The following is a 14257-nucleotide window of genomic DNA, read 5'->3' on the forward strand; positions in this document are numbered from 1 at the left end:
TGACCCGGGGGCTGGGCACGTGTGTAGCTCAGTAGAGCACAGACTTCACACACGTGAGGATCTGGGTCCAGTCCCATGCACCAAGAAATAAATGGAAAAATAACAGAAGGACCCTGTGATCATTCCCTTCCTATACCATAAAATAAAAAATCCTGTTTTGCAGCACAGTTTAATTATGCAGACAGCATTGCAGGCGTAGGAAATAGTTAAGAGATTAACTATAGTTCAATAACTTGGAAGCAGCTACTTGCATACAAATAGTAGAGGCCAACAATTTGGTAATGAACTCTTAAAGTCCACTTTCACTCACTATGTATATTTTAATTGCAAACTATGCCATTGTAAAAAGATGCAACTTCAACCAATTTAAACAATTATAAAAGAATAGATTTTTACCAATATTTGTGTTGATCATCAAAACTGGAATTTTCTCCTTTGTATTATTTTGGAAAGATTGTTAATGTGTCATTTTAACCTGGACTAAAAATTCTTTTCCAGAGGAAGAGAATTTCAAAATTATTTTTAAGTAAAGAAAGATAATTCAGTGCTTGCAACTCTTTAAATCACCCCCACCCGCCCCAGTTCCCGGGGACTGAACTCATGACCTTGCACTTGTGAGGCAGGAGTGGTGCCACTGAGCTAAATCCCCAGCCCCCTTAAGTCACTTATTCTTAAAAACAGGTACCATCCCACAGGTCACGGCCTGGGGACACGGGGTCACCCCCAGGGGTGTGGTGTGGGTGCAGAGACCTCAGTTGGAAAGGGCTTTTCCGAAGCCTGACAGTCTGGATCATGACTCAGTGAAACCAGGGGAACAGGTCAGAGCTGATGGAAGTGCACTTTAGATTAGTTCCCAGCTTACCGGAGAACACATTCTGTGTGTTTTTTGAAGGGATGCTATTCCTTTCTTTCTGGTCCCAAGGACACAGTGTTGGGGTTGGCTAAAATCATCTGGGTGCGAGTTCTGTACAAGGCACGCCTGGAATTCCAGCACTCTGGGAGGCTGAGGCAGGAGGATGACAAGTTCAAGTGCAGCCTAGGCAACTTTGGGACCTCAAGTGCCTAGCTCATAAGCCTGACTGCAGTGTGGGGTTGTATGGCTGCTGTCATACTAACAGGAGACCTGATGTAATGTGTTTGCTCTGCATTGTGGTGGCTCGTGGGCCGTGTGCTTGGGGTTGTGTGGTTTGTTGTCTCCCCAGCTGACCTGACTGTACAGTGAGGCTCTCCGTGGTGCGCCGGCTCCGAGGGGCTACACCCTGAAATGGGGGTGTCGATAGAGTGGGGATAACCCTCTTGTGTCTGTCTCTTCATATCTCTGCCTGTCTCACACTGCACGAAGGCCTTCCCGAGGCTCGTCACGTAGCTACAGACAACAAAGCGGTAACTTGAAGCGTTTCGAGGGCTGAGAGCAAGGAGAATATAGCCGGAGTAGGAGGCAGGTCGGGTGGCCGGAGGAGATGGCCTGTCCAAGGCCTCCCTGGTCGGCACAGCCGCTCTCATGCTGGGCTCTGGCTTGGTCCATCTTACCTGGGCAAGACCTGGCTCCCCAGGGTTTGAGGCTTTGACTCTCTTATATGAATTGGTTTGTTTTGCGGCTCATGTAAATTCTCCCAGCTCAAGAGAACCATGAAGATTTCTCTTTCTCCTAAAGGGAGCTGAACAGCATGGGGATCTGGTATCGAATGGGCAGAGTGCCAAGAAATCACGACTCATCTCAACCCACGACGCCGTCACAGTCGTCAGCTGCTTCCACCCCAGCCCCCAACCTTCCCAGGTGAGGCTCCTGCGTGGCGTCTCGTGGTCACGGGCCTTTGGGTGTGCACTGCACGTTGCAGAACACGCTCTGGATCTGCTAAAATAGAGCGGGATACAGATGACACTTGTAGTCGCTTAGTCTCAACTCGAGCCTGGGAGGAGATTTTTTAAACCCAGGTAGAAATCTGTGCATTACATGAGTGTAAAGGTCATTCCATATTCTATTTTGTGCATATTCTGCAGACTCCTGAAACAGCAGAATATGCGACTTTAAATGGGCTTGGTATTTGAAATATCTCATGGATATGCATAGATTCCTGCGTGGTAGCCACATGGCTGGGATTTCTGGCCCCAGTAGGCAGAATTCTTTCCCTGCCTCAGCCAGCAACTTATTTAAGACTTCAGCATGTTGATCAGTACTTAATATCATATTCATTTTTACACGGTTTCTTTCCCAATGAGCTACAAACAAGTGGATCAAACTGCTGGCCATGCTGCCTAATTTTCAGCTGTAATAGAGGAAGTAATAGTCTACACTTTTTGCAAAGAGCAGGTGGTAAGAAGAATCCTGTCATATAAAAACACCCGTGCCGTGGGCATGATGGCACGCACCTGTAGTCCCAGCACGGTGGGAAGCTGAGGGAGGAGGATCAGTGTGAGCTTGAGGCCAGCCAGGGCTACACATTGAGTTCAAAGCCAGGCTGCACTATGCAGCAAGACCCTGTTCCATAAAACCAAACCAACAATAACAACAAAACTCGTGCAATGCGAGCAGTAAGTTGGGGGACACAAACAAACAGCACTGGTGCACTGAATTTGAGAAAAGATTTCAAATGTAAACAAACAGCCCAGAGTGGTGAGACAGTGTCATTTGCAGATTTACGTCATGTGAATGAGAACGCACCACAGAGCTTCCCCGTAGGTGAGTGGAGCAGGCTGCATAGTCACTGGGGGTCCCACACCTGTGGTTACAGTTGCTCCCTGTTGCTATCACAGGATCTGGAAAGGCCCAGGAATGGGGACACCTGGGCCTGTGTTAAACTCGTGTAGGGTAAGGCTAGAGCTGCTTCTCCAGGGTGAGGCATGCAGAGTGCTCTCCCAGAAGTTGGCGGCTGCTCATCAGGGAAGGAGGTACACTTGTCACTGAGGCCACAGGGCTGAGCACCCCACGGTTGGGAGCCAGGTGGAATCGGGTTATCAGAACAAAGTGTTGATGAGGCTTATATATTTTATATCCTCTGTTGTACGGTTTGTGGTTTACAGTGGCTGCAAGGAAATTGGATCAGTTTTGTTTTACTTGCCAAATAAAACAAATGTCAAAATAGTCAATATAAAATGTATTCTAATTTGGCTGAGTTAAGCCAGCCAGTGTGCAGTAGGATCATTGAATGCACATTAATGCTGCCAGGTAAAAACTGCTGCCTGTCCTGAGCTCTCCTCTGTGCTGTACTGTGATTTACAGGTGTCGTGCACACCCACACAAGCTCCTGATTCACTGGGGGTTATTTTTTCTGTCTTTTGTGAGGTTTCTCAGGGTTTCTTTCCTGTATTGTTTTCCTGCCTAATATCTTGATTTTTTTAAAAACTGAAATGCCGACTACTTACTTGATTTTCATTGAAGACTTAGGAGACGATGAGTGGATTATTTTATTTCCAGAGGCATCAGGTGTCTGTAAACTCCCCAGAAGAGGCAGTTCAGGCTTCTCTCTCCAGGGAAAAGATCAAGGCCCTCCACAGGCACGGAAGGCTCCAGCCCCTGGAGCTCTTCAGCACCCTGCTGGTCCCCGGCAAGTATTCATGAGGACCTGTGCTGCAGCCTCTCCAGATGACCCTGGAATCCCTGAGCACTGCAGGATCTTTTCAATTATGGGAGCAACACAGGCTTGTAGGAAATTGGTAGAATGTAGAAAATAATAGGAAAACAAATTCCATTTCCAGTGGGCAAATGCTCATAAGCTTTTGTTGTATTTTCCTTCAAGTCTTTTTCCTGTGTACTTTTTACATAGGTGATACCACAGAATATTAGAGCAAGTTTATGATTTGTGCTGTTTTCTCGTGGATTATTAAACCACAGGGTTAGAAACAGGTCTTCAAGTGCGGTCTTTGTGTGGCTAGGGATCAGGGAAGCCAAGGCCGCCTGGAGAATGGTGGCGCAGCGCCCTCTACTGACTGACCAGGAGGTGGCGGGAAGGGGTGTGTTCCCCAGGAGCCTCAGCGGTTCTCTGTGCTGACCCTGGGAGCTGGAAAAAGGAAGGAGGGGCCCAAGCAGACAGGCTGCCTTCCTGAGCTTGGGCATTCCTCTCAGAAGCTAAAAAGTGTCTCCATTTTTATGCCATCACTTTTGGAGAGCTGTCATCTCAACTTTATTTCAGACAAAAGGGCCTTTTGGTGGACCTCGCATCCTAGGGATAAGAGCTTCCTGTGTGTGGCTGCCTCCTTATTGCAGATGATGCTCATGGTGAAAACAGATACCAGTCCCTGAGGAGACGGGTGCTCTTGGCTCTCTCCGGTGAACTGGATGCCACGTTTGATGGAGTTTGTGTCAGAAATCAGCCATGAAGTGGCCAGTGGAGCTCCCATCCCCTGTGCACTGAGTCTTCAGTTCACACCAGACACACACTTGCACTTGGCAGGTGATGCGTGAAGAAGAACAGGCTGCTTCCCCCAAGACAGGGAGCCCATCTTCTGCTGGGCAGTGGGTGCCTTCCTCTGCCCACCGCTCACACGCATTGCCCAGCAGGGTGGGGCTGGCCAAGGGCCCTGCGTGTCCATCTCCTCACCCTTCGTCTGGGCCACCCTGGCTGTGAGCCAGCCTCGAGCATCTGCTTGGTAGGGTTTTCCGACTGCTCTGTGCTGCTGCCTTGGACGGGGGTGTGGATAGAGGAAGCAGCTTCTGCCTTTGGACAGAGCAGCCCCCCTGCCCCTACAGACACATACGCAGGGCTCTCAAGCTCCACACTGCTGGGAAGGGAGGTTCTGCCTCTCCTGGGACAGAGATCTAGAAAAGCTCCAGAAGGCAGAGGGATCCGGTAGATTGAGCATCAGGAGCCCCCAGTATGGATAAGCAAGTGGTTCTCTGGTGATGGGGAGGAGGCCCTGTGGGCTGCTGCCCTGGCTGGTTGAGCCTCAGAATCACCAGCTTGGCAAAGTCGTCAGAGGCACGCTTGCCAAACTTGCAGAAGACGCAGAGACATGAGGGAGCACCGATGTGCAGAATTAAGGGACAGAATCAGTACTGCACAGCCTCATGGCCGCTACACAAAAGATGAGAGGACACTAGGGCCACTGAGAGCCACACAGTCCATGGCACAGGAGCTGACCCATGTAAGCATGTGTGTGGAGTGACATGCTGGTCACCAGGCTGCGGAGCGTGGAACACAGCCTGCTCTGGGAAGTCGGGCGCCTGCCCAACGTCTGTTCCTCTGCCACCCTGTCAGGTGGCATCACTACTGCGCAGCACCAGGGAACAGCTGCCTCAGTACAGGGCAGAGCTATGACCTGACAGGTGGCCAGCTCGGGGGGCCTAGTGGTCAGTATGTCAAGGAGAGTGGAAGTGTTTTGGGGTGGGACGGGAGGGAGAAGGCTTCCGGGAGCCACCAGAACCCCCACTGCTGGATCAGGAGGGCTAAAGTTGTAAGGAGCTGTCTTTGGACTCGACATTTTCAAAAACTGGTAAATAAAACTAACCAAAGATGTAAATCCTGTGGTGTCAGAGAAGCTGCCAGGGGTTCTGCCTAGGTGGTTAGACAGCATTCATGTGTTTCAGGCCTTTGCTGGCATTGGAGTAATCATACTTCTTAAGCTTAGAAATCCTGTGGTGTCAGTGAAGCTGCCAGGGGTTCTGCCTAGGTGGTTAGACAGCATTCATGTGTTTCAGGCCTTTGCTGGCATTGGAGTAATCATACTTCTTAAGCTTTATTTAAGAAATGTACTGTCTTTGCTGAGTGGTGGCGAATCCCTGTAATCCTGCACTCTGGGAGGCTGAGGCAGGAAGATGGACAGTTCAAGCTCAGCTCAGTGACTTGTAACTTAGCAAGAGCCTGTCTCAAAGTAAAAAAAAAAAAAAAAAGCCCAAGGATGTATCTCAGTGAAGAAGCCCTGGGTTCAATCTCCTGTAGCACAAAAAGCTACTGTCTTCCCTGAGAAATTCAGGTTCAGCAGAGTCCTTGGCAAGGGTGACCTGGGGACCTGCAGTGGGCAGGGAAGGCATAGAGGGCCATGGCCTCTGAGGCCTGCTCACGTGCCTCAGTGACTGCCTTCTGTTCTCAGAACTGCTGGCGGTGGAGGAGGCCTGGATCATGGCAAAGAGGCTGCTGTGGCACCAGCCTCAGATGGAAACACAGAGGCCTTGGAAGATACAGGCCCCCTGGCGGTGCCCACACCGAGTCTGAGCTGGCGTGGGCATGTGTGAGCTGACAAGTGCTGTTTTGTCCCCTCTCAGTGTCCGTCTGAAATAAGTACCTGGGCCCCAGCCTGCTGGAGGCCGCAGGATGTTTCGTGTAGATGCGGCCTTTCAGCAGGGGCTGCCCTAGGAAATCTGGAATGTTGGTTCCAGGAGCCGCACTCCCTTCCTGTCTACCTGGGGTGTCCAGTTGTCCATACCATAGTCTTGAAGGAGAAGCCACTGCCCACAGCTGCTGGGCCATAGCCACGTCCTGTGACCCTCCTCTGACACCGTCCTTCCCCGGGAGAAAGGGCTCATTTCCCATTAGACCACAAGGCACATGGCTCACTTCCCAGCGGCAGGGCCCACCGCCGTCTGAGGTGTAGCTTCCCCAGGCCCCTCCCGCGTGTCCCTCAGAAGGTGGCCTGGCGCCCCTCTGAGGCATCCCCCTGATCTCCGGTGATTTGTCAGCTTCTAGTGAGTTGTCAGTCACAGGTCCCAAAGTCTGTTTCTCAGTGACAGACATAATTGTACTTAACTTTTTGCATGGATGTTATCAATCTGTGACAGCTACTCTGGGAAATGGGGCATTTTGATTGCAGAAGATCTGTCACATGCACTTAGTCTCCCTCTCAGGGACACCTGCATTCAGTCACAACTTTTGCATGTCGATGTCAGGTTTGGAGAACATAGATCCTCGCTGACCTCAGAAATCGTTCCATCACTCCAGTCCCAGGGCTGTCATCCAAAAGGTTAATGGCCCTTTCTGTGGGAAAGAGGAAATCGCACCGTGGTGATCTAGAATTCAGGGCACGCTGCCCAACCTCATCCCCAGTCACACCCATTGCCAGAGCTCACAAGCAAGCCACACTCCGTCCTGTCTCCTGCCCCTGCCTTTCTTGCCGGCCTCGGGGACCAACGCCACTACCTCCTCATCAACTAACAGAGTCAGCAGTGCACATGGAGTCCTGTTGTCTACACTGACACCTCACATCCTTAGGCTGCCTTGTCAGTTTTCAATTATAAGACGGTCTTTGTGCTTCCGGTGACATCTGTCACCTGAGAGGCCTACACCACTCAGGCCAGGGAGGCCTTGACTTCCTCCTCCTGTGCCAGAGTCTGCCACCTATTCTGAGTGGCAGATGGCTTGGTGCCAGGTTTGGTAAGGTTGTGAGACTCTCCATTTGGGAAGGGTTCAAAAGCAGCACCAAGATCTGACTCCAGGGACTTTCTCCCCTACGATAGTGAATGCACTTCGGGGTGATTTGAGCTCCTTTTCCACAGTGGCAAGGGACAGTTTGAGGTAGCTGTGCACACTGCCTGTCCCATTAGAAGGTTTGGGGCTTTCTGTTCGGCCCAGGAACCTCCGACATCGACACCTTTGTAGGGCAGGCAGACCTTCTCTTCTGTCACTTGAAAGGGATACCTGCGTTTCACTTAAGGATGGGAGGCCCGTTTTCAGTTTTCTTGGTGTGACACTCCTTTTATAGTGAAGAGTGGGGTGCAGGGTGTTTTGCCCAAGGGGCACACGCAGTAGCTCTGTGATTTGAGACATCACCACTCATCGAGCAGCTGGAAGAGGCCCAGCAGCCTGGCCGTTGTAGAGAGGAGTCCTGGGGTGCAGGATCCACACCCAGAGCCAGGAAGGGAGGGACACCCAAGGCCCGGACGTTATTCCATTCCAGCAGCCCACTGCCTCCTTTGTCCCTAACCTGAAGTCCTCCTCATGTACCTGGCCCGATCCCATTGGGGTTTTCAAACCTGCTTTCCTCACTCCTGGGGACCCAGTTAGACTGGACCCTCAGGATGTTTCCACCGGTCCTGGCCGCCCTCCTGCTGTCATAGCCACCGCCAGTCCAGAAAGCCTAGCCCGTGTCGTTTCCCTTCCTCTCCTCCCGCTGCCAGCACCGTACAGTTTGGCATTTTCTGCTTCCTCCCTGTTGTGGCCGCATGTTTTTATGCTCCACCATACTAGCTGAGTGTGCTGCTTATTGGTGACAGGGATTCTCATGTTTCCTTTTCTCCTGTAAAGCCCAAGAAAAGGCTGGTCACACAGCAGCAACAAGGACGATAATGTTGCATTGCTGTGCATCGAAACCTAGCAAGTGGGCAGAGGATTTAGGTCAGTGGTGCTGTCGCCTGTCTTGCAAGCACAAGGACCCGGGTTCGATCCCTGGTACCAAAAAAAAAAAAGAGTGAGCTTGTAGTTGCCCACAACCAGACATCGCGCATTTGTCCATCTAGCCAGTCAGCCGTAGAGGCGCACCTCGTATTCATTCCAGCCTAATAACCCTGGGGCAAGGACTGTGAGCAGCCCTGTCTTAAGCTGGGAAGACTGATATTAAAGAGTTAACTCACATTGTCCAGGGCCAGCGTGTCAGAGCTAGGTTCTGAGCTGGGCAGGCCAGATTGTCGCTGCTACATGTGGTCACAGGGTCTCTCGTTGCCCCAGCCATCTTCACAGGCAGTCTTTCCAGGTTTCTGGGCACAGCTGGGGGTAAGGGCATGCTGAGCGTACCATGTAGGCGGGACTCAGCTCCCAGAGGCTCCTGTCCCTAGGCACGGCCTAAGCAGTCTGCAGCCACAGGCAAATGTGTGAATCTTGGTTGGGACTGGTGCCCTCAGGCCATGGATGCTGACCGAGGGCAGCATGTGGCGGCCACACCAAGGGTCCCCATCAGCATCCCCTGTGTGGCTTCAGGGCCCTTGCTTCGGTGCAGCTCTAAGCAGTGTGACTTACTCGGGGGATCTTGAGTGGCACGAGAGACCTGCGGAGGGCGGCGGTCTGAGTGTCTTCAGAAAGCTGGTGGAGGGAGCCGAGGCTGCCCCCGTAGCAGTAGCAGCGCCAGACTTAGTGTCGGTGTCAGGGTAATTTTGAAGGAGAAATTTCATTAGAATGCAGTTTGGTATTGTTAGATATGAATGATGAGTTTAGGCTGAGCAATACACTTTTTGATATTAATTTTTAATGGGGCTTCTTGGGAAGTCAGAGCTTCTATTTAATGAAGAATTGACTATTACTCAATACAGCTCCCACCTCTGAGCCGGCCCTGGCTCTCAGTCTCTCGCATCAGATTTTGACGAGGTATTTGCTGCTCGTGAAGGTGCCATCTCTGTGATTGTTGTGACTTTTTTGTGAGTGTCTTATTTTTCTCGGGGGTTGTGATGATTACATGTGCTTTTTGGTGGAGGCTGTCCCAGGAAACAGGGTTATAAATGTGAAATCATTCCCTCCTGGGCCTGGGGAAGGCTGGAGTGTGTGAGGGCTCTTTGTGCAGCCAGCTCCTGCTCCGGGGTTTGGAGAGAGGCCTTTTTCAGGATTATGAAAATAGTTTTCCGTGTGTCAGAACAGATTTATCAGTTCACTTTAGGGTCGGTTTTGTGAACCAGACCATTTAGTGGAGGATATTTTACCTTTTATCAGAGTGGAAGCTGACAGTCTATTTGCAGGTAGCTCTATGGAATATTTCACCTGGGTCTCTCAGTGTAAATCTATCCGCCAAATAAAGTAAAAATGAGCATTACACCAGGGCTGTTTTCTGGGATTTTATTATACCCCCCCCGCAACTATGCTGTTGTATTTCAAGGCAAAGTTTCAATTATTAATTGGGATATTTAATAAAATCCTTTGCTTGCAGTAACTTTCAAAAGGCCTTTTGAGTTTATTTAGGTCGGGGTTTTGCCCACGGGTAGGGTAGAATTCAATTTGAATATGCTCCTTGAGCAGCAGATGTTTTGTTTCCAGTTGAATAATAATATTAATAATTATTATTAGAATAAATACAATTATCATCATCATCATCATCATTTCAGCTCCAGTTTTCTGAGCATCTTGTACTAGGCATCATGTAAACACTTGTGATGTATTCATATATATGCGTGCACATATACAGATAGGTATTTTTAAAATCTTTATAACCGTGCTGTAAGGTGAGTAATCCTGCTCTCGTTTTAAGGTCAGAAGACCTTGGAGAGATCTGATTACCTGAGGACAGAGAGTTAGGATTTGGAGGGCCCCGCAGGGAACCTGTGGCCCACTGTTGGCCCTGCCTGCCTGCAGGAAACCTCAGGGCTTCCGGATTCTTAGGGACTGTTTTCTGCAACCAGAGGGTGTGACCTGTTATGAGACCAAATATGACCGTCCAACCCATGCCCATATCCCACCGCCTCCTCAGCGGGGCTTTATTTTGCTAACCAGATTGTTTTCCACAGCTCTGGAGATGGATTGGGCAGGAGGAGGAGAATGTTGCCTCGGGGCCTTTGTTCAGCGTGCTGCTTTCACAGAAGACTGTTCGCCGCCTGCCCTGTTCTCTCACACACACAGCCCGTCATGAATCTGAATTTGGCAGCGCCCCGACCCTTGAATTTTGGAAAAGCGGATATTTTAGTAGGCTGGAAGAAGATGAAAAGCTAGCAATGCCCATATGTTCCTGGTTTTTAGAAGTCAGGTCGGTGAGGTTTAGAGACTTTTTAAATATTTCAGTTTATAAGATTAGACTAGATCATCTGGAATGGAAGTGTGGTACCCCTGGTCTCGGGTTTGGCTTTTTTCTTCATTTCTTTTATATGGGGGGTAGGTGTTTTGGCATGCAGGGTTCAAGTGTAATAAAACTTAAATGTAGAGAATAAATACCATGATTTGGAGTGTTGCTATAGCTCTGCAAGTTAGTTTCCGTTTTTATTTTTTGAAAGTAATCAGTGACTTGGAAAATAGCAGATTGGTACAAGGATTGTAACTTAAGCAACAGAAAACTCCCAGACTTGAAAGAAATGTATTTAAATCGTCCTTGCCATAGTGTAAGGAAGCATTTTCTTCACCCATTCAAATCTTCCCCAGCGAAGGCCTGACGTCCTGTGACATACATACAAATCCTCTGAAATTCAACACAAGTGTACATTTTAGTTACGATTTTTCTCCTCAGTTGTGAATGGCGGGGTGGTTGTTTCTCTGAGCGACTCTCCAGCCTGACCCCAGGTGGGGCCAACATCTCCCCTCTAGGCAGAGTGCGCCCAGAGTTTGATTCTCACTGCTGGGATGCACGCTCAGCCACCGTGAACTGCAAGACTCCAGCGGCAGTCGTTACTCCTGCACAAGAGCCCAACCCGTGGAGCAGGGGTCCCTGCCTTCTCCAGCCTGGAGCGAGTGGAAACCCTGTGTGCTTGCTGGCATTTCCTGTCACGTTCCGCAGAACATGTTCGCTCTTCATCCCTCTTCGATTCTAAATTTCAGAAGTAATTTGTCACTATAGAAGAGAGTGTCATTAATAACCATTATTTAGAGCTGTCGAGTCTTCCTCTCTGTATATGAGTGTCTGAGTTAAGCATCCAAAAAATTGGCCTTATTGGTGGCACACGGTGCTTCTGTCTTGACAGATCCAGCCTGCCCCGCCCCCAGCCCTGCTCATGGAGTCCCGGCCCCCCACGTCTGCCTTTAATCACTGCGAGGGTGGCGACAGAGACTGGGCAAAGCCTGTCCTCCTGGAATTCATTAGCATGATTACCAACGACTGTGTTGTAAATTGAGAATTTTTTTAATGGCTTGGAAAAAATTTCTGCCTATTTTATTTAAAAAGAAGGAATGAAAGACTTTTCTCATCAAACGCTTGAAACCGAGTAGTTCAGAGACCCGGGCTTCTGATCCCACCAGGTGTGGCCCCTTAGTTGTGAAGCTGCAGTCGCATCTGGTCCCCCACGCTCCCCCGGACTGAGGAGGAACCCCCCAACCTTCCAAGGGTGGTTAAGAAAACGAACTGCCTGTCGTTCCATGTATGTTAATGCACGTTGTTATTCTTAACATTAAAATTCCACTAAAGTACTAATAATTACTGTTAATATCTTCCCGTGGAAACTTCGAGTAAAGGAGCAATAGTAGAAACAGTATTTAAGGGAGAGCTGCCGGCATGATAAGAATGCAAATAAGTGTTATTAGCCTAATGATTTCGCCGTCGCCATGGCTGTGCAGCAGCAGTGTTGTGAATATGTCACCCAGCACCCGTGAGTTTGGAAAGTGTGTCAAAACACAACTTCAATTAGTTTGCTCTAATTATGGCTCTGGAGAGTTTGTAACTACATCACTCCTCATTAAAAGAGATTTTCTTATATGGATTAATGTAATATACAAAGGAAAGTTTCGAAGTTCCCGTGCGCCATTTGCTCCCATCACAAGCAAGCCCGGAGCAGGCCTGATGGATCCCTGGCCTCCTGCTGCAGGCCCAGGCTGGGACTCTTTCCTTCTGTCCCTGACCCGCTTCCTGCTGAAAGTGGCCCTGGACAACGGAGCCATGAAGACTCCTGCAAGGGGTGACGGCCTGCCCGAGCTCTCAGAGACAGTTGCTGATCTGAAGCCACAGGAGGACCCTCTTCTTCACGTCTAAGTGGGCGCGTCGAATCAGACGGGATTCCAGACCTACTGTGGCCAGCTGCAGTGAGCAGCCAGCCTTCCGCCCTGCCCAGCCCTGGAGGAAATGTGTTTTGTTTGGTCCTCTGGAATCACAGAGCGTCTGTGAAATGTAGCAAAAGTCTTTTTGTAACCGGTCCACTAAACGTGCACACTCATAACGCGCTGTTGGGCCTTGGCTACTTGGAAGGAAGGCACACAGCTCACTCTTCCCCTCCTGCTCCTGGCCTTCCCTTCCCCGTGGATACCAGCCGTGCCCACTATGCCCACCCCCCAGAGTCCCCTTGCCTGGAGTTGGGACAGCTGCTCCTTGTCACTTTGTCCCCTCGCCTCAGGTCAGCTGGACAGGGTCACTTCCTGGAGTTTTGCTGTTCCTCGCCTCCCCTGTCCTCCTGAGCAGCCAGCCACGGCTACACTGTGACTTCCTGGCTTGAGGAGCTCAGTGGTGCATTTTGAGTCCAACATTGAAACGTTACAGTGCTTGTCTCAAAGGTCTGGGTTTGGATCTTCCTCCCCATTTACCGGCACAGTGAGGAATGTCCAAAATGAATTATTGCCCCCACCTCACCCTCCAGTGGTCCCTTTGTCATTATTTTTGGTGAGGGGTGTGTGTGTGCGTACGTGCACATGTGTGTGAGATGTGTAACTCGGCCATCTTCACTCAGGCACTGTCACCTTGGGCAGCGCTCCTCTGAGCCTCAGTTTCCCCTCCTGTAAGGTGAGGCTAAGGACACTGCCATGTGTGAATGTGGTGAGAATTACATGGGCTGCACCTGGCACACAGTCACACCACCTGTGCCGGTCGCGTCTCTCTCCAGGGTTCGTTTCAGAACCGGGTCTGAGCTCCAGTGGTGAGCAGCCCACTCCTAGAGACCGTCCCTGTCACTGCGGCTGTGGCTCCCGCCCCCAGTCTCCAGGGCTGGGAGTCAGAGCTGGAGCAGGTCCTGCCCACAGAGTCAGGGCAGGACTCCCTGTGCTCACAGGGAGCAGCTGGGAAGGGGTTAAGGCAGCAATTGTGTGAGTCTTCCAGGCTTTCTCCCAGTTCTGCAATAATTTGATGAAGAATTTCACCCTAATTAAATATTCAAATTAGGAATAAGTGTCAATATGGCTTCCCATTGCCTGGAATGATGATTAATTGTATTCAAAACTCTAGTGGCCCACAGTAATCTAAACCGAACCGTTGTTCTTGATTATTTCTGTACCACACTTGCCATGTTTTTGTTTTAAGATTTAAACTAGTAATTGATTTGCCATATGCTGTCGAGTTGCACACACTTTACAGCTATGCATTTGGGAACTTGGGGAGTTTGGAATCGTGATTTCCGTAGTCTTCTTGTGAGGGTTTTTGTTGTTGTTGTTGTTGTTGTTGTTTTTGCTTGTCCAAGAGTAATTTGGTTGGGGTGTGTGTGTGTGTGTGTGTGTGTGTGTGTTGCCCACGAGGGAAACTCATTACAGTCGAGTTGGTAGGTAGATGTTGTGTTGGTCATGGCAGTGGGTTGCTTGAATGGAAAATGAGCATTGACTCGTTCAAGCATCGTGGCACAGTGGAGAAAGCATGCCTCCCGGTCCTGTGTGTGTGTGTGTGTGTGTTGCCCACGAGGGAAACTCATTACAGTCGAGTTGGTAGGTAGATGTTGTGTTGGTCATGGCAGTGGGTTGCTTGAATGGAAAATGAGCATTGACTCGTTCAAGCATCGTGGCACAGTGGAGAAAGC

The 14257-nt window shown here is 50.0% G+C and overlaps 1 protein-coding gene across 1 annotated transcript in view; it reads left to right on the top strand.

The window, feature by feature from the left end:
• Mvb12b (multivesicular body subunit 12B) overlaps positions 1 to 14257 on the top strand; it is a 164421-nt gene that overhangs the window by 62019 nt on the left and 88145 nt on the right. The window contains exon 5 of the mRNA XM_010613550.2: positions 1655 to 1777. Within this exon, the coding sequence (XP_010611852.1) occupies positions 1655 to 1777 (123 nt within the window). The remainder of the gene's footprint in view (positions 1 to 1654; positions 1778 to 14257) is intronic.

This window comes from Fukomys damarensis, unplaced genomic scaffold (genome assembly GCF_012274545.1).
Source record: "Fukomys damarensis isolate Sample0158 unplaced genomic scaffold, DMR_v1.0_HiC HiC_scaffold_36, whole genome shotgun sequence".
NCBI classification, from domain to species: Eukaryota; Metazoa; Chordata; class Mammalia; order Rodentia; family Bathyergidae; genus Fukomys; species Fukomys damarensis.